At 40.9% G+C, this 27,414-nt stretch overlaps 2 protein-coding genes across 4 annotated transcripts in view; one reads left to right on the top strand and one right to left on the bottom strand.

The window, feature by feature from the left end:
- LOC111872564 (N-alpha-acetyltransferase 15, NatA auxiliary subunit) overlaps window positions 1-27,414 on the bottom strand; it is a 97,359-nt gene that overhangs the window by 61,278 nt on the left and 8,667 nt on the right. For both annotated transcript variants that reach the window (XM_023866607.2, XM_023866606.2), the window contains exons 9-11: window positions 26,853-27,005; window positions 26,306-26,434; window positions 25,571-25,784 (exon numbers count right to left, since the gene is read on the bottom strand). In XM_023866607.2, coding sequence (XP_023722375.1) covers window positions 25,571-25,784; window positions 26,306-26,434; window positions 26,853-27,005 — 496 coding nt within the window. The remainder of the gene's footprint in view (window positions 1-25,570; window positions 25,785-26,305; window positions 26,435-26,852; window positions 27,006-27,414) is intronic.
- On the top strand, window positions 122-22,654 carry LOC111872563 (adhesive plaque matrix protein). 2 transcript variants are annotated; one of them, XM_023866604.2, is made up of 2 exons: window positions 122-1,565; window positions 17,499-22,654. In XM_023866604.2, the coding sequence occupies exon 2, from the start codon at window positions 17,499-17,501 to the stop codon at window positions 21,540-21,542; it is 4,044 nt and encodes a 1,347-aa protein (XP_023722372.1). In that variant the 5' UTR covers window positions 122-1,565; the 3' UTR covers window positions 21,543-22,654. The 2 variants fall into 2 exon arrangements, with proteins under 2 accessions (XP_023722372.1, XP_023722373.1); XM_023866605.2 differs by lacking the exon at window positions 122-1,565 and adding an exon at window positions 16,293-16,372.

The following is a 27,414-nucleotide window of genomic DNA, read 5'->3' as shown; positions in this document are numbered from 1 at the left end:
TGGCATCTCCCGAATATGAAGGAACGCTAACAATTCGCCCGTAACATTCCGTAACACGAGTGGCAATATTTATAATTCAATAAATCAACCACGTGAACTTGTTCTAACTATACATATACACTCGTAGAAGGAAGGGCTTCCAGGCTGTCACAGTCACTACGTCTTCCCCCACCAACACTCACCAAACTTCACTTTTTACTATCCCTTCCTACCGGTAGACAGACTGAGAGTGAACGCTAATGTTCTTTTCTCTAAAGCATGCTCATAAAACGAGCACTAGCTTTTACTGTGCAGCTGGACACATGGCTGTCAGTCGAGTGCAACGCGGTGTGGAGTAGAAATGGGTTTCTCAAGGAGCAAACGGGTTACCTGTCAGTGATGGCGGCACCTGTGATAACCATAACGAGGGTCACGACAGCCAACACTACTGCATATCAGGAACGGATACAACAATTCTGGAGGATACTAGGCGAATAACTACTGCGTGATATTAAGTGTTCTACAAACCGCATTCATCTGAAACTGTCACCAACCTGACTGAAGGATGCGCATCTAAATAGCTTAGCTTTCTTTGCAAAGGTACACATTTCAGAAGAAAAGAAGAAGCGTGTGTTGTGAGAACTTACATGTGAGTTTAACCTCCACGTATATACAATAGGATATACAAACACAATCGGTATATAACGGAGAGTAGTGTGAACATAATTCTATAACCTATTCGTACGGCGGTGATATTCCTTACATTACGTTGGACCTCACAAGCAAAAATGTTATAAAACAATTACATCCCGGTGCATGTAGTTAAAGTTGTTAGCAGACGAGCCTAAGTTTGCATTTTTTCTAATTTAACTCCGCAAAAGGCTGTTACGTCTGCGGAAGATCGAGAGGGGTAAGACGTAGGCCTATGGTAATGTTTCATAATACGTAATAATCAATTTCTTCTAAGAAGGTACCGTATTCATCGTCCTTTGCTTGTGGTCGTGAGCGAAGTGTTACGGAGATCTCGATGGTGGGACAGGAAACGAACGTTAACTTACAACAGCGTACAAATGATACTTTTAAACATTTCGACATGCGAAGAAAAAGAAATACAACAGTACAAACACGCACTCAAGGTTCAACAGTTTCTGTGTTTGTAATTAGCGAGTGAATGTCCTAAGGAGGTTACGTAACAATACCGGTAAAAATGGTCGCAAAAAATGAACCCGAAATAAGTAGGAACGTCACCATTTTCCTTCGCTATAGGCAGTAATGACATTGGCTGACAATTTTCGTGCAATTAAAATCGTTTAGCAAAGTCTTCTCTCATGTGACTGCGTATAGAAGAGAGCAAGCTAAGTATAAAGAAGACACTGGGTGAGCAGGAACGCGGCGCTGATGCTGAGTAGGTGTAATTGCTACTGGACTGCACTGAATGGTCGTTACGTTATGGTAATCACAGGCGTGAAGGGAACGTAAAACAGGAGACACGAGTTCGGAACCGCAGCACGCCGCGCTAGTACTGCTACTGGCTCTCAATTAATAGGATAAAGAGTCAACAGGAGGAGGAACCGCTGTTACCAACAGTAAGTACTGATAGCACACCACATGTTATTTTAAGGTTGAAAAGAACAAAATATCGTTTTTTCTCTGGGACAATTACAATTGTATATTTTTTAATTCCATTTATTTACTTATTCCTTGGCCACCTTTATTACAGATAGCCACTCTTTGCTATCATCTGTCTTCTGGCTCTCGTAAATCATTATCTACATCTTCCAGCCATATCAACCTGATACTTCCAAATTTTCTCCTACCTTCTGGCTTATTAAAAAAAAAAAAAGAACCATATACACTCACATTTGATAAATTCTGATCGCATGGCCGAAATACCCCAGCCGTTAATTTTACTTCTCTATGACTTTACAGCCCTTTGGACCTTGGCCGCTTCTTCAGTTTCTTAACCTTATACGCAGCCGTTAGGACTCCTTCGACGGGGGATCAGCCCGTCGTAAGACCGTTACCTACAAGCAAAACAATACAAACACAAAATGCACACAGACACCCATGCCTCGAGTGGGATTCGAACGCACGACCCGTGTTCGAGCAGGCGAAGATGATTCATTCCTTAGACCGTGAGGCCACTGTGATCGGTGTTAATTTTACTTATGCTTCTCAAACGATATAGAAAAAAATATTAATATAACAAGGCGACACAAAAATGAACATACACAAACTATTTCTAATATATCAGCTGTTTCCTCATTAAATGAAATCAATGTGAGATTAACATGACTGGTGATGGATAACACCGCTTTTCCACATAATCAGGGCAGTTTCTGGTCTCGGAAATGTTATTATTATTATTATTATTATTATTGGCTCCACCGTGTCTATCGGGTTTATCACACAACTTCACTTCCATTATGCTCACTGATTTGCATTCACGCCGTCTGCAAGTAAACTGACATCAGATCGTAACATCACTATGCTGCCGCGATTTACTTACGCGTTACGTCAGATCTTTAAAAATAAGTCCTCTGTGAAACTTATTTCATAAACTCGAATTCTTTGTAAGTTTAAGGCAATGTTATTTCATATTTTAGATGCAATTTATTCACTGATTACGTGATTTATTTTTCAACTGGGACCAACTAAAATATTTGGAAGAGTTCTAAAAACTCCTGGGATATAGCGCAGTATACTACGGTGAAACCAAACCGACGTTTCGGAGCTCAATCACTCTGATTTCTTGCTTGGCTTACACTTCGACCTTAAAGATGGAGGCGACATGTTCCTCTTAAACGTCTCACAGTCACCGCTGTGAGAAAGTAAAATCCAACAAAATATTCAGGCTTCGTAATTCGTTTAAGAAATTTTAAAAGACTGGAACGTAAAATACCAACAAACCCGTGTGTCATTCTCTGATTACACAATGTCACAACGCGACACAAACAAGTTGCACAAGAACAGACTGACTGACAAAGAGGTTTCATGCTTGACCATGCATTTCTAGCATTTGTACTAATGGACAAATGAAATAACTTCAAGGTACCTATACAGAAATTTAGGTCTATATTTACACCGCAATTAAAACTTTGTCGAAAAACAAAGAGTTAAAAGGTTATTCGAAACTCGAGTACGTGCACTTTCCAAAAGCGAGTCCTGCGATTTTACGCATATAATTTTCGCTAGCTATTTATGACGCTACAAAGCCGTTATCCTGGCCGATATTCGAAACGAGCACCTCCAGAACGAGTCCAGGGTGTTGCAGGTAGACCAAATTCTGTGTCTGTTAGAACCTTCTGTCACTTCTGTGATCACCGTGCCCTACGTTACCCAACAACAGCTTATTTCGTACGTCATTTAAAAAGTGAAAACCTGCGTTGCCCTCATATCAATTAGTTAACACGACTGTCGTGTTTTCTTCCACTAATTTATTAACACTATGCTGGATTTCATATTGTAATTAGCTATTTTCTTAAAAAAAAACCGGAAAACACATATGAACGCCTACAATCCATTCCCTTACGTTGCTGACACAAATGCATGGTTTTGAATCCACAAACACTACACTGACTCAGAAATCCCTTCTCTTTGTATTGCGTAAGTCGTAGATTCGAGAAATATTCATATAAAAATTACATATCTTAACGAGGTAAACGTTTCATGTCAAGTGTAAATTCTGTACGAGCAGTAGTTTTTAAGAAGATCGATACAGTTCGATTACAGTTTCATGAAAAGCACAGATTACAGATAACGGATATAAAAAAAAATCAAAGATGAAACACGTGGCAAGAAAAACTGATACAACGGGCCAGTCGGCGTCCTCTTCTTGTACTCTGTGTACAGAACGCATACGCACATAATTAAATATGCTACAACAGTTTATATAACTGTCCAACAAGATTCAGGTATAAATAAAAGCATAACATAACCTCAATTTAACACATATCTCCAAGCAGAAACAGCCATACTCCTATACGCACTCCTGCATTGATATTCCTGTTTCTCATGAACAACAAAACACAATATAATACCTGTAAGACCCCCTACAAACTCTGAGAGTAGTGGAAGTCGAGATCCCTATTATGAAACTCCGTACCTACACCATGTCTGTATTATATCGACTTCTAACTTATTCGAGTTCCTTTCTCTTGCATTGTGCTCGAAACGTATATGTAGACTGTTCCATTAGCGACATTGTGGTAAAATAATTACGGCAAATTTCATATATTATGATAAATACTAATTACCGAACGCTTTCTGCCCCGAAAATCTGACTCAAAAACGTCTTCTGTTAATGTATCTGGACAAGATGTGTAACGAATTGTACTTCTGCCGCGAAGCTAAGAGAAGGTAACAGGAATATCATTACATGTCGCGCGAATGTACGGTCCACTGAGCTCGTATCATACGTGACAGCTAATTTCTAAACTCGCTTTCTATTCTGTGTCCCTGAACTTCGACAGCCATGAAATTTGAAAGCAATGAGATCGGGTATTAATCACTGAACACACACACACACACATATATATATAATCGTATATGATCAAGATGAAATATATAAGGCCATTTTTGAAACGACCTTCTTTCAGACTACTTTCCTTGTTTTATAACAAGACCCAAGATAACAAAACATGAGTGAGTGCGCGCGTGGCTATTCCCCTCAACAACTTCTGAAATAAACGGCGGATTTTCATTATTCGTGGTATCATAATCCTTACAGGGCATCCAACTTCGTATATTTTAAATTGCTACCATCAACAATACCAAAATAGCGACAGCAGGAAGCAGTATGGTGGTAGCAACAGCATCACTTAATGTAAGATCATGAAACATGCACCTCTTGTTTATAACAAACTCTTTGTACACCATATAACAACATGGCGATAACGCGAAATTATATTTACCTGACAGTTTCAAAGCGGTAACTAATGAACTACTGGAACTAGGAATACGAAACTAGGCTCCTATCCAAATGGTACCTAGGGTCTCTTTCCCCGGTGGTAAAGCGGTCGCGGTGTGAAGCTGACCACTCACCTAGATCTAGTGTCGGAATTAACAAAAATGTTAGGTTATATCACGTACGCCTTCTTGGCGTGGTACTTAATTAACGAGAGGGGCAAGTTTACCTTTACTACCTTCTGTGCTTACAAATATGACGACAGTATGGAATTTTGAGGTTATGTTTAACACATCCGGAATCGACAAGTGTAAGCAAGTTAGTGCAAAATGACAGAAATGGACGATTAAACAGTACTGATTTGTGGTTCCTCCTACACTCAACATAGAGAGGGTGAAGCATTTAAAGGGGGAAGAAAAAGTAACAGTGTAAGCCTTTACCAGAACGCCTATGTGGTCTAGTGGTCAGCGTTCCTGGCTACAGAGGTACGGGTTCGATTCCCGGAGCTACCAGATTCTTTTCTGAGAAGCAGTGTGTCTGGAATGGGTGCCACTCAGCCTCGTGAGGATAATTGAGGCGCTATTTCAAGGAAATGGCGGCTCCGGTATAGAAAACCGAGATTAACGGCCGTGGGGATTCGGTGCGCTGACAACACGACACCCTCTATCAGCAAAAAGTTGGCACTAAACTTCGCCGACAAGCGGCGGTCGCTCGGTCGGTATAGTTCGCTTGCGGACTAAAATCACGGAGTGTAAGCCTTTACCATACCTACTCCTTTGGAAGAGAGATAACGTCTGTGCCTAATTTTAAGTCGCTATCAATATCTCACATTATATATAGTCAAAGGCTTAAGATGCAGAATTTGAACTTCTCACACACCGCCGTGAAGTCAGTTCGAAACAAATCGCCATTTTTGAGGAAGATTATACCTGTTTCGCTTATTCTTCCACCTTGAAGATGGAGGTGATAATGTTACTCAGAAACGTCGGTTGACTTTTCAACGGCCTATACAGCGATACACACCAGAAGACATCAACACTTCGAATGCTAGGATTATTCAATGAATACTGAATTAAGCAGGGTGTAAAAAGAGGCCTTTGTGGCCCAGCCTGTGATATCATACGGGGATCTGCCTGGAGACACTCAGGAAAGCTATCAAGAACTCAGTAAGGATAGTCGGTCTCCGAATTGTGGTTTGAACGCAGGACCTCCCGAAGCACTTCGGTGCACTGTCTTATTGTGTCATTTCAACAGAAGTGAAAACTGCATTTACTTAAAACATATGCCGTTCCTCAACATATCAGCTGAAAGCGAGAAAAATATCGATATAAAAATACTGCACACATTTTCTTATATACGGCTGACCTTGACTACGTTACCTTGGAAACGAAACAGACTGTTGCTCGGCCGACCACTGTTAGTGGCTGAATACCGAACAATAATGACCCGTATGGTTGGTTTAGAGAAAAATATTTGGCGTTCGGGCCCCTAGTGCGAGTACCGTTAACTTCCTGAAGGTACCAATTATGCAGTTTTTTACTTACCGATACGGTCTCCATAAATTACGAAATTTTAATCAAAATCGTTACAACCGATTTCCAGAACATGGCTAAACCGTGTTTTTGGGGCCCACCTCAAGGGTCGCAGTGTTTGAAACTGGGATGTTCGATTTCGCAGGGCACCAAGCTAGAAGTAACAAACTTCTGAATGTCAAGAAGATGAAAAATTACGTCCAACCATTCAGGTGCTAGCAAGGCGTACATACTTATAGTCGTCATTCCGAAAATCACTATTTCGTAATTGTCTTAATGTAAATAATGCCAAGCAAACACTATCGCTTTTAAATACCAACGTTTGGAAAAGAATCGATAAATCACGTCGGTAATTTTCAAGAGTCTAAAACCAAGTATTCAAATGATGAATGAAATGAATGATTATATACAGGTATATTATACGTGTGACCATTTACAGATCACAAATACATATATTAAAAAAAAAACATTACAAAAATATTTATCAATTGATGCAAAAAGTTCGCATGGATATGGGATATTACAAAATCACATCACTTGCTTTTAAATTAAGTTTCATATTCAGAATAATCTGATACAAGATTCCTTATCGTCATTAAGACATTTTTTTATTTTACTGGTCATAAATTCGTATTCAGGAGCATATCTTTCGAATCTCGGCTGGGGCACCAAACTATTTTGAGGGTTTTCGTGTTTCCTCCGGGCAAATGCCCGGACACGACTGCCAGGCACCGACAGCGTCGCAAATTAACCCACAAAACACTGCACCGAAAGACTGGGCTGTGCAAATACACCCTTCCTTAATAGCAGCATACATTTCTACCCAAGGAGATCAGGTTATAGAACCTTGGAGCCAATACTTGCAGCACTCAATTTGTCCCCAGTTACTTATATCGGAGATACGAGGGTTCCGAGGCCAGCGACTTACAAAACCGTTTCCTTTTCCTGTAATTCAAAAGATCACCTCCTCCCATGCTCTACTAATTCACCGTCATTTTTAATGCGGAGGTCTACAAATTGTACTCTTCACCGAACGTAATATTAGAGTGCCACATGAAGGATAATTACACGGACGGGACATGTAGGACGTACGGGAGAAATGCCTACCAATTCTGGTAGGAAAATCTGAAGGGGAACAGATCTCTGACACAGATATAAATGAGAAGATAATATTAAAATGGTATACTGTGATTTGGTGGTTTATTTTATGACATTGTTAATATTTCAAACTATAGAGCGTCGAATGAGAGCAGGGATAACGCAGTCCGTATACCGACTGGTTACGGGATGAGCGACAAGAGTGGCCACAGTACAAGTCCCGGTAGGGTCAAGAATTTTCTTTTCTACACGTCGTCCAGACAGGTTCTGGGACCTACCCAGCCTCATTTCCAATCAGTACCGGGGGCTCTTTCCCCGGGGGTTAAACCGGCAGGGGCATGAAGCTGACCACTCACCAACTAGTGCCGATGTTAAGAAAATGTGGATCTATACATCAACTTCCCCACACGTCTTCATGACGTAGTGCTTAATCAGTTAAGCACAGGAACAACTGTACCTTTTACTTTACAGCGTCGAATGGTTGAATGATTTGGACAGTGATAAATTGGAAAGATTTTTTAAACATGCAGTCGTGGCTTAATACAGGTACCATCCCGGAACCTGCCTGAAAAGAATCTTGAAAACCACACAAGAAACTCCGTGTCAGGATGTCCAGTATCTCCGGCATATGAATCTACGTCAACCCACTGGACTGATTTAAACCTCGCAGTCAGGCCAATATAGATGGGCTAAAAAACTAGTGACAATGTTTTCAATTTATAATGCATCTCGAATTTAATTAAATGTCTTACTCAGGAATTAAATTGAGGATAATGCGACCTGGACCCAGTGAAATTTCTCACTTCAAGGCTACTATTCGCACATGTACGCAGAGCCAGGCAATTAGCTGTATTCTGTCAACACGAAGGCACATCTCGCAATGCAACACTAACTGCAGAGAATCACCTCCCATAAACAGATTTCTAAACAGTCCAACTTTGCTACGAGGTCAGACTTAAGTAGCAAGGTACTTTATTAAACGGACAGGCAAGTGGGTGCTTGGTTCCTCCCACACAGGTGGGACGTAAAGTAAAGGTAAAGTTGTCCCTCCGCTCAACTACACCACACCAAGAAGACGTATGGGTGAGGGGAAATATAGTTCCATGCATTCTTAACCTCGGAGGTATTTAGTTGTGCTATAAATTACCGGGTGGCGTAGGTTTGATTAACAACACTCACTCATGGAGCTGGGCCCTTCTTGAGAACCCGCTAATTGTGCAGCTACTCAAGAACTTCTCAGCATTTTATGGAACCCGACCTCCACTCGTCCCTATTCCGAGCCCGATCAATCCAATCCATACCATACCATCCCATCCTACCTAACATCCATTTCAATATTGTCCATCCACCTATGTCTTGGTCTTCCTTCTGGCTTTCCAACCAATATCCTATATGCATTCCTCTTCTTCCTCATTCGTGCTACATGCCATCCCCATCTCACCCTCCTTGACTTAATCATTCTAATTATACTTGGAGAAGAGTATACGTTATGAATTGATTACTTCCTTATTCCGTAATTAGACAAGTACAGGGCCAGAGACGACAACCAAGAATGTAATAAGGCGTCGCCTGAACAGAGTTACAGCACGTGACAGTGATGAATATGGATGAACCACTTTACGATGATTTCGGGGCATGCAAAGAAGTCCCTATCTGTCACTTTGCAGGAGAGGAAGAAACAAATTCAAATGCTTATGCAGGAATGTACACAGTGGGATGCATTCCTGCAAGACCTCGCGTAATCCAAGAAAAGTTTTGAAAACACGTGATTCTTGCCGATTTTTTTAGAGATTCAAATTATTTCAAACTCTGCGCATAAAGTGAGATTCTATCATTTTTTATATCGCACTATTTCAAATTCGCATAAAATGCGATGGCACTGTATTTAATTCAGTATTTCATTAGTACAAATATTACGTTTTTGGACATTATCCATAGCCTTGTCTTTATCTAAAAACAGTCCTGCTTATTTTTCAAGACACAATGTTTCGGAGACTGGATTCTGACCCCGTCTTCAGGTAAAACCTACTCAGTTGGGCCCAATCGATATAGCTATCCCTATCTCCGGAGGTAGGGCCCAATTGAGTAGGTTTTACCCGAAGACGGAGACAGAATCCAGTCTCCGAAACTTTGTGTTTTGAGAAATAAACAGGACTATTTTTAGATAAAGACAAGACGATGGATAATGTCCAAAAACATAATATTTGTACTAATGTACCATCGTCACAAACTTTTAAATCTTAATGAGGATTTCATTGTCACACAATGAAAAGTACTGCGCTTTCCTTTTGCGTTTCTTTTAGGATAATTTTATGATGTACATCTCTCACTTTGACCAATTTAACGCCTCTCTCTCTCTCTCTCTCGTACCACAACACATAAAGCGTCTAATGGTAGGATGACCGCTATAAGGTAAATTGAAACAACGGGAAGAAGTGGCCGTGGCCTGACCGAGGTACCAACTGGCATTTGTCTCGCTCGAATTCAGGAAAACTGCAAGAAACGTCAGAACAGCTGGTGTCGTGCCTGAGATTAGAACCGAGCACCTCCCGCAAATACATTTCCAGCGTTACCGCTAGACCAGTCTGATGTAATGATTAACATGAAAGATATTATAAGAAACTCCGTGAAAATAAACCCTGCTCCAATCCCACTTCGTCTACCTTGACGCTCAAAGTCAGTCGGTATCGAACTCAGGCCTACAGAGGTTAGAAACCAACGTCTAACCGCCAGATCTACGTCACAGGCTTAGTTAATATTAAAAAATATATATATAAAGGTGACAGCATGACTAAATAAAACATGGGTTGAGAAGTGACAGGAAATTAGTGAAAAGATGAATGCACTTGTAAGTCCCAATTCATGGAGTCACACAACGAGTTTCGTGTTGTAAACATAATTTTTATACATCACAGAACTGAGTGCCTCCAATATAAATGTTGCCCCACAGAAGCGCAACAATTTTTTTTCTCCAAACACGTACGCGCTCGTGACAGATTTACAGTCCGACAAGTGGAATAAAGAAATGCCAAAACGCAAAAGTACTTTTCTCCTACCAGACTAATTTCAAAACTGGTTAGTAAAGGAAATTACTACCAAATGTTAAGGGATAAATGATATGCCGCTGTTTATTTAACGATACTTTCAAAATCTCATATTATACAGCGTCAAATGAGTGTGAAAGGAAGAGGTCCCCGTATTAATTATATCTGTGATGTCCCATTATTGACGTTTAAGAACATATTTTACTTCAAACGTGAAATGATATTCAGAGCCTGCCACAATCCCTTATAATAAAGTAGTTTATCTTGTTGGGTTTAATGCCCTTGCGACACATGTTAACGAAGGCAGATATATGAAATGGTCTCCAAGCGTGGAATTAAAATGGGAGGTGTACCACCAGTCATGGACGGATTGGCGTCACGAGGAACCGCGCCCAAATCGGCTCACAGAACAGCAATGGGCACGACCTTGCTCTATAACACATACAGCGAGAGTGACTTGACCCTAATGGCATAAAGACCATTCAACAGCCGTTACGTTATGACTCTGTGTCAACGTTACATAAACCGGTAATGCAAGTTTCCTTTAAAACATGCCTCTTATTGGTTTTAGCGGATGGAGTTTAATGTATGACTTCGGGAATACGCAGCACGTAAGGTTTTGCGGTTTTCCAACGTATCGACAGGCACTGCCGTTGCCAATTTCAGGATTAATGTCTGGAAGTGGGGGGTTTGGAAGCTTTTATTCAGACCATGCAGGCCTCCAATTAGCCACCCAATGCAAGATTTATGTAACGCCTTCCAATTCCCCAAACTCTGAAGATAGTAACTGAAATGTTAGTCGAAATGTTGGAAAACATTCTATACGCTTTTACGCCCAAAAGCGAAAGTCATGTACGCCTGTTATTTTCATCCTCCGGTTGTGAAGCAAGAATAACGTGTTTTACGTTTCTTTTTTATTTATTTCTGTATTACCTAAGGACGCTTTGAATGGGAAAGATTGAAAGCTAGGGCGACGACGGTGAAATAGCTCAGGTGTTCAGACGTCGTTATGCCTTTTGTATACTGTTTCATTACTCTATCTAGCCTTGTTCAAACTAAGCAGAGGCTGACACTAATAGTTAAACCTCCAACCCAACCAAAGCACTTAATTTTCCGTGAGCCGGGATAGCGCAGTCAGTATAGCGACTGGCTACCGGCTAAACGACCGAGGGGTCGGAGCTCGAGTCTCGGTAAGGTGAAGAATTTTCTCTTCTCCACAACGTCCAGACCGGCTCTGAGGCCCACCCAGACACCTATCCAATGGGTACCGGGGACTCTTTCCCCAGAGGTAAAGCGGCAGGGACGTGAAGCTGACCACTCACCTCCAGCCAGTACCGAGGTCAAGAAAATATGGATCTATAATCCACTCCCCCATACGTCTTCATGGCGTAATGTTTAATTCGTTAGGCACACGAGACAACTTCACCTTTACTTTACTATCGAGATGTAAGAAAGTTTATCGATAGATGTAATAATGAAGATAACTAAACTGGTTATACCGAAAGCAATATCGAACCTGGAACTGGAAAGATGAATACCAGTGCTCTAGCCATAAGGCCACTGCACGTTTCTTCTGTCACTACACATAACAGTTGGAACATTCTAGACAGACTAAATTCCTTGTGATGCTCGGCGAGGTCTAGACATATCCAATCAAACGAGCCACTTTTACGTTATTCAAAGACGCTTAATCAACTGCAGAGGTACAAGGCAAAGGTTTATTGCGGTACTTAATTAAGCACCGCATCATGTGAACGTATTCCGGTCTAGGAAACCGAAATTAACGGCCTTGGGGATTCGTTTAGCTGATAACGCGACACCCTCTACCCGCTAAAGTTGGCACTAACTTCGCTGACAAGCGGCGGTCGCTCAGTCGGTATAGTTCGCTTGTGGACTAAAAACCACGGACTTAACGTATAAATGGAGGCAGAGCTCCACGCATTCTTAACTTGGCACTCGTTGGAGATGCTGGTTTACTCTCGGGGAAAGGGCCCATGACACTCATCCACAGCCGGTAAGGATGCTGTGGAAAAGAGAAATCTCTCTGTCCCTGTTAGGGAACAGAACCCGGATTCCCCGGTCGAACAACCTGCTGAGCCACAACAATAACTGCACCGTAGAAAATGTTAAAATACCGTAACTGGAATTGTTATGTCCTTCATATTAACATGCAAGTGTGTCCACTTCCCTTCATACAAAAGCATAACAATAGAAAACCTGACATAATGCGTTTCACGCGGGGGGGAGGGGGGTGTTCGCGACCGGGAGGCACTTGTTTGCCTCTGCTGCCATGCTCCGCTGAATAAACCACACACATTTTAAAAACAGAATGCGCCTAAAGCAGGCCCACTTTACCCAACGAGCAAAAGGGGGCAGTTGCCAATGCCCCCCCCCCACACACACACACACAGCGAGAGATGTTCCATTCCGATCTGCAGTATTCAAATTTTCTTCGTTTATTTTCATATACAGAATTTCAAAAAGTGTGTAACAGCTAGTTCATCTTTTAAGCTCGATTCAATTACCCGAGCAGTAGACATACCCTTAAATAATCCGGTATGTCACTGCTAAGTTTAGGACTCATACATTTGGCTTCAATGTATGAAATGTTTAATACTGATCTTGTGTGAACCGACGTTTCGAAGGAAAGTTGTCGCCTCCTCCGAAACGTCGGTTCACACAAGATCTACACAGCGCCAATCCCAGAAGACAGCATTCTTCATAGTCACCGCCGTGAAAACATAAAATTTTAATGTTAAATAATGTTTTTAAAAAGATAATTTTAAATAAAAAATGCTTTTAGATGTTTACTTTTAAATCTGTTATGTATCTTTTTCGTTTTTGTTAGTGTAAATATCGGTCTCAAATTTCAAGGAATTTCCTTTCTTTAAAAAATATATGGGGAGGGGGCACAATCGTACTTAGCCCCCCGGCACTCCACGGCCTTAAAGCGGTCCTGAATCCTAAACTGTATTACTTTAATGTTGCTGGTTGACGTTATGACGACGAAAACCCTTTTCCTTCTTTTGAACCGAGAGAAACGATAGTGATTCATAACGTATGTTACCGTGAGGAATCTTACAGTAAACATTAAATTCCTCTCAGAATATTAGTATTCACAAATTAAGTTCCTACGTCACAGAAAACACACTACGTCTCCGTTACAACGACCATTTTGCTAATACTACACACTAAAATAATCGCCGTTGTTCTTATGATCACAAGATNTAGCGTAGTTGGTTGACGCACTATGCTACTAGCCGAAAGGTCGCGGGGTTCAAGTCCCGATGAAGTCATTGCATTTTTTTTTCCCCCAATTTACCTAATCCTTCCAGCCGCACTATGGGCTTGGGGTCGACTCAGCCTCTAAAAGAAATGATTACAAGGAATATTCTTGGGAGTAAAGGGAGGCCGGCGCGTAGGGCTGACAATCTTGCCACCATCTACGAACCGATTATCTAGAAAAAATGGGAACCTCAACATCTCACAACCCTATGGGCCTCCACGGCCTGTTACAGGGATAGCTTTACTTTTTTTTTTTTTTACTTTTACTGGCGAAACACAAACCTGGAGCAACAGCAGATTCCATTATCTCTAATATATACTGCTGCTGTTATGTCTGTGTAGTACGTATGTAGATATTAATAAAGATAATATACGTCGGCGGCACAAATAAGTATACTGGAGTCATTTCATGAAAGGGAAAGTTTTAATTTAACAATCAAAGCAAAGACAAAGACAAAGCAGGTCCGCCAACAACAAGAATTCTGTGCGATAAAAGGCGGGCAGGGGAAGTCATTCGTTACCGACATTACATACCCGCTTAAATTCACACAAATTACTATACAGGGTGTTTCACGACTTTAGGGCATAACTGCAGGAGGCGATTTCCTACGTCTTTGTGATCAAAAAAGTTCATATAAACATGTGTCCGATTTTGGACGGTTAGAGTTATGACCGTTTTTTCATTCCCGTACACGCCCTCGTGTTAACCGCGTCTATCATCTGGCGGTTCGCTATTTTTAGCCAGCTACAAACAGAGCGTTCTCGTTATCTCGACACTTGAGAGGTACCTAAGGCGTGGTGGGTTGGTATGTCCGGCGCGGTTCACAACCGAGCGGCAGCCTGTGTGGCATTTTCGAAAATCAGCTTTAAGCACCAATAAATTCAAATTAAAGGTAATTTCACGAAGTTAACTTTACATTCATACTTTAAATGTATCATGTATTATGCTGATTTATTATTTTGTTTCGTTTATTGTCAGTAATCGTTACCTTCTATTCTGAGTTTAAAACGGTCATAACTCGGTAACCGTCCAAAATCGGACACATGTTTATATGAACTATTTTGACCAGAAAGACCTAGGAAATCACCTCCTGCAGTTATGCCCTAAAGTCCTGAAACACCCTGTATATTAAACCAAATCTCATATGGGCCCATATGATTTCTTAATTTCTGCATGCGCACTCGATCATGCATGCTGCGAAAAAAAAAATAAAAACATTCCTGTATATTTGGATGATACTGTAACAGACAAACGACCGGAATTTGTATATTATTGTTCTTGCGGGTTAGTTTACGATAATACCTGCTTCTAGACTATACAGCGTCAAGGGCAGAAATGAATTGGAAAGGAGTTGGAAGCGAGTGGCCTAGTCGAGCTATAACCCCGGAATTTTCCTGGATGAAATGTGGAAAACCATGAAAACCTTAGTCAGGATACCCGATCACCCGACTGACATTCGACCACAGGACCTCCCTGCTGAGTCTGATGCGTTATCATTACACCAATTCCACCATTATTCTTATCATTATTATCATCACAACTGTCATCAAGTCGTTAAAATTTGAACAGTAAATTATTGCTATTATCAAGTCGTTAAAATTTGAACAGTAAATTATTGCTATTATCAACATAATACAAAGCGGGTGAGGGACTTACTCCGTGGTTCTGGTCCGCAAGCGAACTATACTGACCGAGCGACCGCCGCTTGTCGGCGAAGTTAGTGTCAATTGTTTGCGGACAGAGTGTCGCCTGATCAACGCAACGGATCCCCACGGCCGTTAATCTCGTTTTTCTAGACCGGAGCGCGTGAGGGACACTTCAAAATATTCATGATATGAACTTGAAAAGTTCTGCAAGGGCAGAGATCTAGAAGCACAAGATGACATTTAACCTGATGTGACACCTTGTGGTCTCGCAAAGTTTACCGACGTTTCAAACAAACGTACTAAAGATGGAAACAGTACGTTCCTCTGAAACGTCGATAAACTTATATCGGACTACACGGAGCCACATCCCACAAGATAGCACTTTTAATAACCGTTAAGTTATTATGAGCTTGAGAACAGTTCGATTGCATGTTACTACAATTTGGTCTTAACGACCCGTGAGTTAACTAACAAACAGCCACACCAGAACCGTTACAATTATCACGTTTCCTACTTACGACTATCTGCAGCCATTCTAGACATATATAAGGCGTGGTTACTGCTTTTAAAGGCAGGAAATATGAATGGACGAGTTTTAAAACGTCGGTTACTGCTACGTCATCAAATGTAAAAGGTTTCATGCTATCGTAAGTTCAAATTCCTTTCAACCCTGTCAAGGTTCCTACATCGGAGAGTCTGTCTCTACCGAGCCGTACTGCCCGCAAGGTCTAAAACTTGAGCGATACATGTTACATTTCTTTTCGGATGGATGCCAGTATTATTTGCCGCAGTGGAGACAGCCAACGGTGAAAGTTAAGCCTCATAATAACAGCAGCAACACTGGGTGATGCGGACGGTTTTTATACAAGAGTTGCCGATTTGTGAGTAACGGTTTCTGTTTTCTGGGGAATGGATTCTGTGGACTCAGGCCCTTTCTCGTGCCTGTCGATTCCGAACCGGGTGTGGCACCCTTCACCAATTATTATTGTTGCTTTAGACCAGGGGTGAGCAAACTACGGCTCATGATTATTGTCTCAACGAGGGAGAGTCCGTAAATAAATCACAAATGGAAGTAAAACAGGTGTAATGGAAGTAAGAGGTTTTCTGTGTTTTACTAGGTAGCAGCACAGTCCAGCTTCATGACATTCTTGATAGCAGACGTGCAAACGCATGTTCAGAGGCTGGTTTCAGTAGTCAAAATGGCGACCGTGCTTGAAGAGTGCACTTCTGAAGAGCAGCGTTCCGTTGTGCGTTATTTCTGGGATAAAGAACTCGATTAGAAGGATATTCATAAAATGTTTCCCGTTTCCGGTGGGAAGTGTTTGCCGCGTAAAACGGTTCGCTGAAGACAAAGAGGTTCAAATGGAGGTGCGGAAGTGGCTGAGACAATAGTCACAGGACTTCCATGCTGCGGGTTTCGACTCACTGGTAAAGCGATGGGACAAATGTATCAGTGTTGGCGCAGAATATGCCGAAAAATGTGTTTTTTTTTTTCAGGTTTGAATATCACACGTTTTACGTTTTATATCCATTTGTTGCCCATTTACTGGCTCTCCCTCGTATTTTATGTTGGATCTGAGGTTTCCACAGCGTTGACTATGAAGAAATCTATGTTCTGGGATATGACGCCGTGTAGTCTGCTTGATTTTCAGCCGAAAATACGGCGGTATATCCCGAAAGATATAACTCATCACTATTTTACATTTCTTTAATAAAACAGGTTCATACATATGGTTTTTACGGCACAAGTCACTCTATTTTAAATCCAACAACGTGCACAAATGTTGTTATAGCATAATCTTCAGTATATTTTCATAATGGGTCATCTGGATGTAACACGAAGTTTCCAGTTCATAAATCCCTCCGGCAAGACCGACAATAATTTAGAATCACAGTACCCTTGGTCTACAGAGTAATTCTAAATTATTGTCGGGGTTTCCGGAGGGACTTACGAATTGCTCCGTTTATATGGCAATGTAACGACAAAATGTTATGTTTGTTCAACAGATGAACTCGATGTTCCTTCCGGTAATACTTGCGACACTTGTGGCAGCTGCAGGGTCTACACTAGATCATAACCTCGACAAGCCAACATCCGAAGAGCTCCACGTGGTAGCGGCGACATACAATAACCGACGGCCAACACCGAGGCAACAGATCGTATATGACAATGGTAAACACTCCCGCTTACCAGAGCACAGCCGGGTGAAGCAGGGTGTTGGGCTGCGGTTAAGTTCCAACAAAGCTGACACTGTACATGCAGAGAACGCGTCCTTAAGTGATGTGGCACCTAATACGGCCAGGAGAAGGGATCCGAAGGATTCAGAACCGGATGGCATGTTGATGGCGAGTGCTGGGCGAAGGAACACCAACAAATCCAAACAAGGTGACGACGACGACGGCGACGAGGACAAAAAGACGCTGTCTCAACAGATTGCTGAGGGGAAGTACGGACTGATAGAGAAGGAAATATACGCTACAACACCGAAAAGGCCGGGAATAATCAGTTACGCCTCTAACCCAGAAGTTCCTCGAGACACCGCCAAAAATCTAGGAGGGTTGGAACCTGAAGAAATATGGCTGGCAGAAAACCATCTTCTAGTTCTTAGAGGGGGATTCTTTCCTGAACATAAATTTAACAGAACTGACGATTCAGACACAGTGTGGCCACCAATAGATGACTTCAATGCGCCACGACGGCAAGTAAAGATTCCGGCCAACCCGAAGATTCCACCGCCTTTTCCTGTGCAGCTCACAGACGATGGTCCAACGCAGTTCATCGGTTTCAACGGCACCGCGGGTAGGCCACCCTTCCCTCCATTCTTCCCGCAACCTCCGCCCCGTAACGGGTCATACTTTGCTCCACCATTTCCGTTCCCGCCCCCAGGAAATTTCACACCGGAATTCTACCCCCCAATACCCCCGGGAAACTTCAGTCCCGGGGGAGGGTTCTACCCACCTCCGGGAAACGGATCGTTCTCTCTACCTCAGTTCCCGTATCCACTTCCTCCGCCAGGGAACGGGTCATACTTCGGCCCGCCTCCGGGAAACTTCACGCCGGGGAGCGAGCCATTCTATCCTCCGCCGTTCCCCGGGTTTCCCCCTCTCCCTTTCAACGCCACCTACTACCCCCCTTATCCTCTCCCACCACCGCTTCCACCCAACGCTACCCTCCCATTTCCCCCGCCATTCTTAAATCTACCGCCGGGAGCAGCATTTCTACCGCCACCAGGAAACCTGACTGTGCCCTTCGACGAAGACGACCCCTCGCTATATTATCCGCCGCCCTACGACTTCTACTATCCAAGAGACAATTCAACGGAAGTGCCTCCGGGTCCACTTGTACCAGGGATCATCCTCCCTCCTCCACCCAATTTCTTCGCACCGCTAAACAACAACTCGGAAGAACACAGTGAACATCACCCGACATCACCACCTCCAACAACTACACCCCCTGTGGCTGACACACCTGCACCACCTTACGGCAGGTATTTGCCAGCGCTGAGCCGGCCTCTACCTGCTAAAAATCGACGTCCGTCACTCGGCTATACACCCATCACTACTGAAATCCGCAAGAAGAAACCCTTCCCGACAGCCAGTATTGTGGACAACGAGGCTCTCAATCACATCACACCTGACGCTGAAACTTATGTTCTCACAACTCCTGCTCCCGAGATACAAAAACTGGACCAGTATTCTGAGAAGCCCCCTCGTCCACCAATTAGCATTGCTCCCCAAATCGTCCATGTAACACATAAAGGAAAATCGCCTATTGAACAAATTCCGCAGCAAGGTTATTATTACGAAAAGCCTGCCATCCCCTTCACACAAGCACCGGAAAATGTCTACAGCAATATCCATAACGTCATACTGACAACCGCCGTGCCTGACGTGTCTTACTACACCGTACCTCTAACAGACATCGTCGTGCGACCCACTCCGCGGCTGCAGCACACCAAAAATGCTTCTAACCAGAACACACCTGTACAACCTCCTAAGACGTATTACCAGCCTGGGCCCATAACAGAGGAGTCGCCTACAAACCAAGGGCAAGGAATCAATATACCTACGACAACAGTGGCACCTCATCTTATCTACTACAACAGTCAACAACAGCCTCTGGATACTGAAACCAACACTGTGACGCCTTCACCACAGCCATATAACTTGAAAACAAAGAGTGGGGCCAGAGTTACAGTGCTGCCACCACTTTCTTATCACACAGTGCCTTCTGTCAGTAAACAAAGGAATCCAGCATCTGTGAAGACATCCTACTACTTTTATGAGGAGCCCAATGAAGGGTCAAGGTATGTGAGTGATCCCCCCTCACCTGTCACTACCCAGGCACCACCTTCAAAATATGAAGAGCCTGTGAGGTACTACAATGAAGAGGTTTCTACCACTCCACAACCCTTTTATAGTTATAATGTCCCTCCTATTGGTGGGAAGAGCACTTCTCCAAAGGTGCAGCTCCAACAATATGTATATTCCAATGTGCTTCCTGTAGGGCAATCAGTGGAAGGCATAAGTCAAACAGAACAGCCCCAACAGTATGTGTATTCTGACGCACTTCCAGCAGAAACACCAGGTAAAAGCCCTCCTCAAACAGTACATTCGCAAGTGTATTCCATAGCTGCACCTGTGAAAGGTTCAACACAAGCTGAGCAATACATATACTCTAGTATAGCTCCTGCTAGTCAAGCTAAAGGGGTCAGAACTCGACCTCAGTCATACGTCGTGTCATCAGCTTTGCCTGTGGATCAACAGGTCATCTTCTCTAGTGGGACAGGCAAGTTCGCACAAAGTTCAACACCTGCACCACCTCAATATTATTATGTTACTGTAAGTCCTGGTATACAGTATGAAGCTGTGGGCTCTGCTGCTCCGTCCACAGTAAATCAGAAGTTTCCAACTCAACCTCCCCAACAAGAGCTCATAAAGTCTACTCCACAGCCTATACCCCTAGTGCCTAAATTAGTATACTACACTACACCAAGGACCAATTTTGCATACCATGATACTTCCTCTCAGAGACCCATCATATACAATATTCAACCATCTCCTTCCCCAAGACCCACATACCAATACAGTTACGACACAAATGGCAATAACGTAGAAACTCAACCCAGACAACAAAATATTTATACAACCATTCGTACAAAATCTAGAAAACCTCAGAGGCCGAATTATCAAGGAGACAGCCAAGGGGCAATTGTATCACCAGTACAGTACCAATCAACCCCAAGGACACTATTTGAATACAATTATGAGCAGAGTACAAAAGCACCAGACATTCAACACTTCTACCCTGCTCCCCAGTATAATGTTCAGAAAGATGTCCCAGCAGGTAGTCCGACAGCACATTATGGCTATGAAGATGTTAGCGAACAAAGCAAGCAAAGATATGAATATCAATCAACACCTCAACCAAGATTTCGTGGACGTCAACGTCCTCAAGTTCCTCAGGTTAATATATATCCAACTGCAAATCCTTTCCATGCGTATTTTACCCGGCAAGATGAAACACTTCTAGATGATATAACTAAGAAATATTTCACCATATTTGGCCAAAAGCTACCATCTGGTGATGAAAATGTGCCAACAACGCCCATTCCAGCCTATACGAAAGGAAATGTTCAATCTCAATCAAAGCGGCCTTATGTAGCAAATGGAGAAAGACAATATTACACAACTCCGATTCCCAACTACAATATTCAAAAGAGTGAAAATCCTCCTGAAAGTGATCAGGTCAGCAAAGTTCCAGTATCATTAGCAGATGATATAAATATAAATTACAAGAAACCTTCACCACCTGTGAATCCATTAAGTGAATTTATAGATACCAGACAGCTCAGTAACTTACAACCTGGTGGAGCCCTTGTATCTTACAAATTTCCAGGTGATGGTGGTCATTTTTACTTCATCACGCCACAAGTTGTTGGTGCAGAACAACCTCAGCAGCAAGCCAACGGATACCTGTACTCCCCACCAAACCAAGCTCCTCCTCAATTAGTGACATACAGGAGGAAAAAGAGAAAAGAGCAAAGATGAGGGAAGTACTGATAACACATTCTAGTTAAATTTTTAATTCAACTGTAAAGGAACTTTCTTTATAGAGTTCCAAAATACAGATGCCATGAATGCTCCCATATTGGGAACTATGGTGTGTTAAACTCATGCAGCTCTTGCAGACTTACAAGAGAGTTTGTAATGTTTGTATAACAGAGGAGGAAGTCTGAAAAGTAATTTGTAATCACAAACTTCATGAGCTTTCAATAAGTAAAGACTGAATCATGATCCAACTATGGAAGATCTGAGGTTCTCCCAGTACTGGCAGTGATGGTTACTGTCATTGTTATCTGTTAGATGTTCTACAGCATTCTGAAAAAAACATGCTGTCTTCTTCAGGGTAAAGATTTAAAGAGTTATTCTTCTACTATGAAGACTGATACAGCATATTCCATTGAAACTCTTAATAAACACCTACCAGATTAAATGGTATCGCATTCCAAAGTCAGTACAGTTCATGAATCAAATATTCTGAAAACAACCTTCAACTTTCTCAGCAAGGCAACTTATCAACAAGTACAATAGTCTACAGACTTACTATCCAGGCTATATACGGTTAACTCATGTCGCAAGACAAGCACAAAAAATGTGCTGTACTCATTCAACTGTAAGTTGTGTTACAGAAAATATACCAGATACATTTAAAAACTGGTGAAAAGAATTGTGATAAGAGTGATAATGTGTGTGAATGTATTATTAGATTAAATGAATGAACTATCATCATGTATTTGCTCAATTCCTTGTGAAATTCATTTGCAGAAAACTAAGCAATTGTTTCTGCCCTTATCACACAGGATTTGACAGCAGATGAATACATTTACCACCGCTTTTACAGGTAAACATGAATGATAAAAGCTACATTTTGTAACCAGGTTCACCGGATTCACAGTGCAGCTTTGTCAGTGTGTACCAATGGCAATTAATGAAATACAAGTGCCATTACATGAATTATTATGAACTGTTCAAAAAGGGAAATACCAATTCAAGGGAATTATGCCATTTGTATGTATGTAAATGTTCAGAGGCTTATTTATTAAGGACAATTATTGTATTCATGACATTAAAATATAAAATAGCTCCAATTCCATGCTTAATGGTACTGCCTGTTCATTTAGTTCAATGCATGATTTAAGCTTGCTAGCAGTGATACACTTTGCAGTTCCTGAGAAGCCTAATGAATCTCTAGCAGCGAATCTTCGTAAAACAGTTACCACATATAACTCATGAACTGTTTCAGGTACATCACCTTTCAATAAAAATCTGTTTTTTTAGAGCACTGGTTCCCAGACTTCCACAGCTCACAGAACATCTACATACAATGATGTTTTCTGTGCACCACCATGAAAAGTCCATCTTTACACCATAATTCAAATTAGGAACAATGGTGGTATGATAAAATATGAGGCCATAATAAATCATGGCCTGCATATCTCAAATAATAATCATAACAAGTAGTAATCATTAACAAATCACACCTACCCATGAATGTACATAAAAAACTAAATTTTTATAAATTATGGTGAGAAATTTGTTAAATTGAGAATATTCTATCTGTTAAAAAACTCTGTGGCCTGTAGTCCGCAAGCAAACTATACTGACTCAGTGACCACTGCTTGTCGGCCAAGTTTGTGTGAACTTTTGTAGACAGAGGGTGTCACGTGTACACCATAACGGATCCCCACAGCTGATAATCTCAGTTTTCTAGACCGGAGCTGCTATTTCCTTGAAACAGCTCCTCAATTATCCTCAAGAGACTGAGTGGACCCCATTCCAGACACGCTACTTCTCAGAAAATCTGGTAGCGATGGGAATCGTACCCAGATCCTCTAGATCTGTAGGCAGGAACTATGACCACTAGACCATAGCGGCGGGCACTGTATCCATTAACGTATTTCTATCTAATAAACTGGAAAAAGGTTTATGAAGACAACATTTTTTTAATTCACATGTCAACAAAAATATCTACTAGAATGGCATAATTAAGCAGAAAATTACTTCATGACAGTATCTTGTATACAGATATAAAAATGTCGGTGCCATACTCCCATGCACTCTGTTTGCTATGATTGATTGCTACTCCTACAGAAGAACTGACATTTCTATTTCTTGGTTGTATTAACAGACTTCACCCAATGAATTATGGTGAAATCATTTGTGCTTCTAATTTGTAGAAGAGCTGCATAATGTTAAGTGGTCATGCCAAATGTAATCAGAAGAAAAAGAGTCAGTCTTTTCTTAACCTGCTTCAGAAATTTCATTATAGTATACATACTTATCCTGTCACCTAACAAAGGAGGAAAAAAATCATTCCACTTTCTATTCCTGAACACATTGGCTAAATATCAACAGAATAGTGAAAGCAACTAGATGCCACCATTTGGTGCCATTCTTTGGCAAGTGTTTTGGCATGATATGAGAAAGACAAATGCGGGCATGTATAATGTATGACTTTTAACAGTTCAATGGCTCAGATATTACAGAATATTATCAACAGAATAATGATGTATGATAGCTTGTGATATAAGTATATATAAGAAGTGCCGAAACCTATTTAACCAAACTAAATCATTTAGAAAATACATGTCACACCCTTTCCAACTGTTTCAACTGGCAGTACTAGTCCATAACAATGACTTATAAAATCAGAAACTGAAAAGATTTTTAGAGAATTATATTTCCCAGTGATTAAACTGTCAACTTAAAAGAAAGCTGTGATAGTCATTTTTAGCAATAATTTTTTCTAAAATAAAATTTAATTCAGCTATTTGAAAGTACCAAAATGTAATTAATACAAGGGACAACAACAAATGAAGGAACTGGAATTTTCTGTAATGAAATCTGAAGAAACTGAGATTTCCAAATTTTATAAACTAAAATATTAACATTTAAAATAGAGAACATTTCCGGATTCTGTAATCTGATAGTCTTGTAAGTTACTCATAGCACTGCCCACTAACACAAAATCGAGTTCTCAGGTTAACAGGTGACAGTATTTTTTGAAGCCCTGACACTGATAATTAAAAGTAAAAGGTTTGGATGAAGTACATCTGTTTCAAAATACATTGTGTAACAAGTGCTGCTTACACAAACTACAGAAAGGCATGGAAAAAACCTGTCGGAATAACTTCCCTCACAGTTAAGTAATTGCATCATGAAGCTTCCCACATAATAATGTTACAAATTAATTTACAGTTGAAAACAAATCAGTCTTCAACCCCCTGTATGCCAACCCCTGCCACTGAACTACTCAATAGAAATGCTAAGGCTGCTTCAGGATAAATGCAGTTGCACACAGATAACCACATTTTTACCACAGACACTGATATTATTAAGAACCTGTTCTTTCCTATGAACATAAGTATACACCACTACATGCCATCTATTGACAGAAATGCTGTACTAAGTAATCAAGATTCAGCCAATCTCTTCAGCTCCAGCAGTTCTACTGCATATATGCCAAGCAGATCTAAGCGGCTTGCAGCATGCAACAGGGTTAATCTAAGAAACAAGTACTTATGCACACATACATACATCTAGTGGTAACTGACAGCATCTAACTTTAAAAACAATCCTGCAACATGAAACACAGATCAAATGAGCTAAGCAAACTTCCAAATTCATTCCAGCATTACTTTAGAAGCCACTATCGCTTAAAATGTTTACTGTACAACACATAAACCATTCGTGAACAATAGAAACTGACTATAGTGCATATATAGCTCCTGAGACTGTTATATGCATAAATCACGTGTTATTAAAATGTTCGGTTTCTTGATTCATCAAACGAATAGTAGTGGGAGTTTTAAAGTCTATATTCCAAGTCTCCTAACACAACGAAACATAATATCTAGGTGAGGCAGTAAAGTTGAACATTGCAATAACTACATTTTATAGGAATTCAGCTAAAAAGCCAAAAACTGATATGTAGCTTATTCAAATTCTGTCGATCCCAACGCTGTATTCATGTTTCATGAAGGCATGCAAGTGGAATAATGTAACTGTTGCCCTACCTGTATTGAATTCCTGTTCTGCAGTCTCATCTTTAAGTGGCTTGTCATGGAGCCTGAGGTAGACCTCAATTGCACAACGGGCAGCCTTGAAGTAGAACGGGTGAGCACGTAAAACATCCTCTAACCTCAGCAATCCCACATATGATCGCAGCGTCATTTTGCGCATGCAGTACGTGTGGAAGTCAAACTGATCTTCAATAATTTCAGAAAAATGCTGAAAAATCGATAATATCACACATTCACTAACATTCAGAAATACTGTTTATACATTTTAACATTCTTTTAACAGTGCACTTACAGTAATATTTTCTGACATTCGCGTTAACATATTTATTAACTATGACAAGCGTAAGTGTCTGACACTGATAACAAAAGCTTTTGTTGATTTTTAAGCAGGATATTGTCAGAATGAATTTTCTGTACAGCAGAACTATGAATTTTTTTATATGGGGTCTGCATGCTTTGACAGGAGCATCCAGCTCATCTGTCAAACTCACACTCACTGAGGTAACTCATATTTAAAATTTATAATGTTGTATTTTAGCGTCCTGTTGCACTGATTTTCGTCCATAATATGTATGCCATGTCCGTCTTGTAGTGCACTGNACATGTCGTGAAATAACAGGTGAAATTGAGTGCACTACAAGACGGAGACGGCATACATATCATGGATTAAAATTTATGTTATGCATAACACATTTTGAGCAAATGTTATTGCAATAAACTGTTACTTACTCTGTCTACTTCATGGCATTTCTTTAACGCATCCCCCCATTTTTCTAGCCTCTCATATGCCAAGGCACATTCTGTTTGGAACCACATACATTGCATTTCATTCAAATTTTCCATTGCTGAAACTCCTTCCTATAAAATGAAAACAATATTCAATATCCTTGTTATATAGGATAAGAATATCAAACCTTCTGCAGCTTCCATGCCAAAATTTAATGAGAGAAAAGGGTAAATTACTATATGCCCCAATTAAATTAAAGGTTTGATATAATACATGCTAGACACTAAACATAACACAACTACCTAATAATACAACATCATACACTCCAACAGTTAAACTACAAAGAAGAAGTGAAACATTCATACTCTTTCAGCTAAAATTCTGGTTACATCTGATATTAAGTTTCACAAAAGAACCATTCTTAACACATTTTATGTTATAATGTTACCTTCTGGATAAAGCACCACATCAAGGAATAAAATTAAAAACACTAAAAATAGTTCTAACATTTCAAAGTATCCTACAGTGCTTCAGTCAAAGTTAACATACCCTGGTAAACTTTGAACACATTTCTTCTGCTTCTTTGATCAAGTTGGCCCGAAGCATATATTTCGCACATTTAGAATTGATATATCGATCTGCAGTATCAAGACCTTGGGCTTCATCCAACCATTTATATGCTTCCATTACATCACCACCATGCTGCAAAAAAAATAAATAAATAAATAAATAAATGCGTAGCAATAACGTGTGGTTAACACACGTCATATAAGAATTTAATTATTTTCTGGGAGACAATCTGAATCTACATCAGAACACATTTATTCATCTGGTTGAACTTTCCGTTTTTGTTAAATTAGCTGTTAAAGTAAGAAACAAAGAGGCAAACTTAACATACTGTGACATGGTGCCTCAAAGCTGGAATGGTGGAGTCAGAAAAGACGTCCATTGCTAGACAACGGCTCGGTACTCATGTTTCCACTACAACAAAGAGCAGTGAATACACCGTTGTCTAGGGAGGGACTGTAAAAACATTCATGTGACAACACGGACGGAAAAAGAACTTTTCAAGGTGATTCCTATCCCAGCTGTCTAGCAGGGGTAAAAGGAG

The sequence above is a fragment of the Cryptotermes secundus genome, unplaced genomic scaffold, assembly GCF_002891405.2.
Source record: "Cryptotermes secundus unplaced genomic scaffold, Csec_1.0 scaffold1045, whole genome shotgun sequence".
Classification (NCBI taxonomy): domain Eukaryota; kingdom Metazoa; phylum Arthropoda; class Insecta; order Blattodea; family Kalotermitidae; genus Cryptotermes; species Cryptotermes secundus.
Note: the sequence above shows the minus strand (reverse complement) of the source record. Positions and strands in the feature narration are given on the sequence as shown.

What these genes read in the sequence shown, in the direction of transcription:
- LOC111872563 (XM_023866604.2), top strand. Translation starts at nt 17,499, where the DNA reads ATGAACTCGATGTTCCTTCCGGTAATACTTGCGACACTTGTGGCAGCT.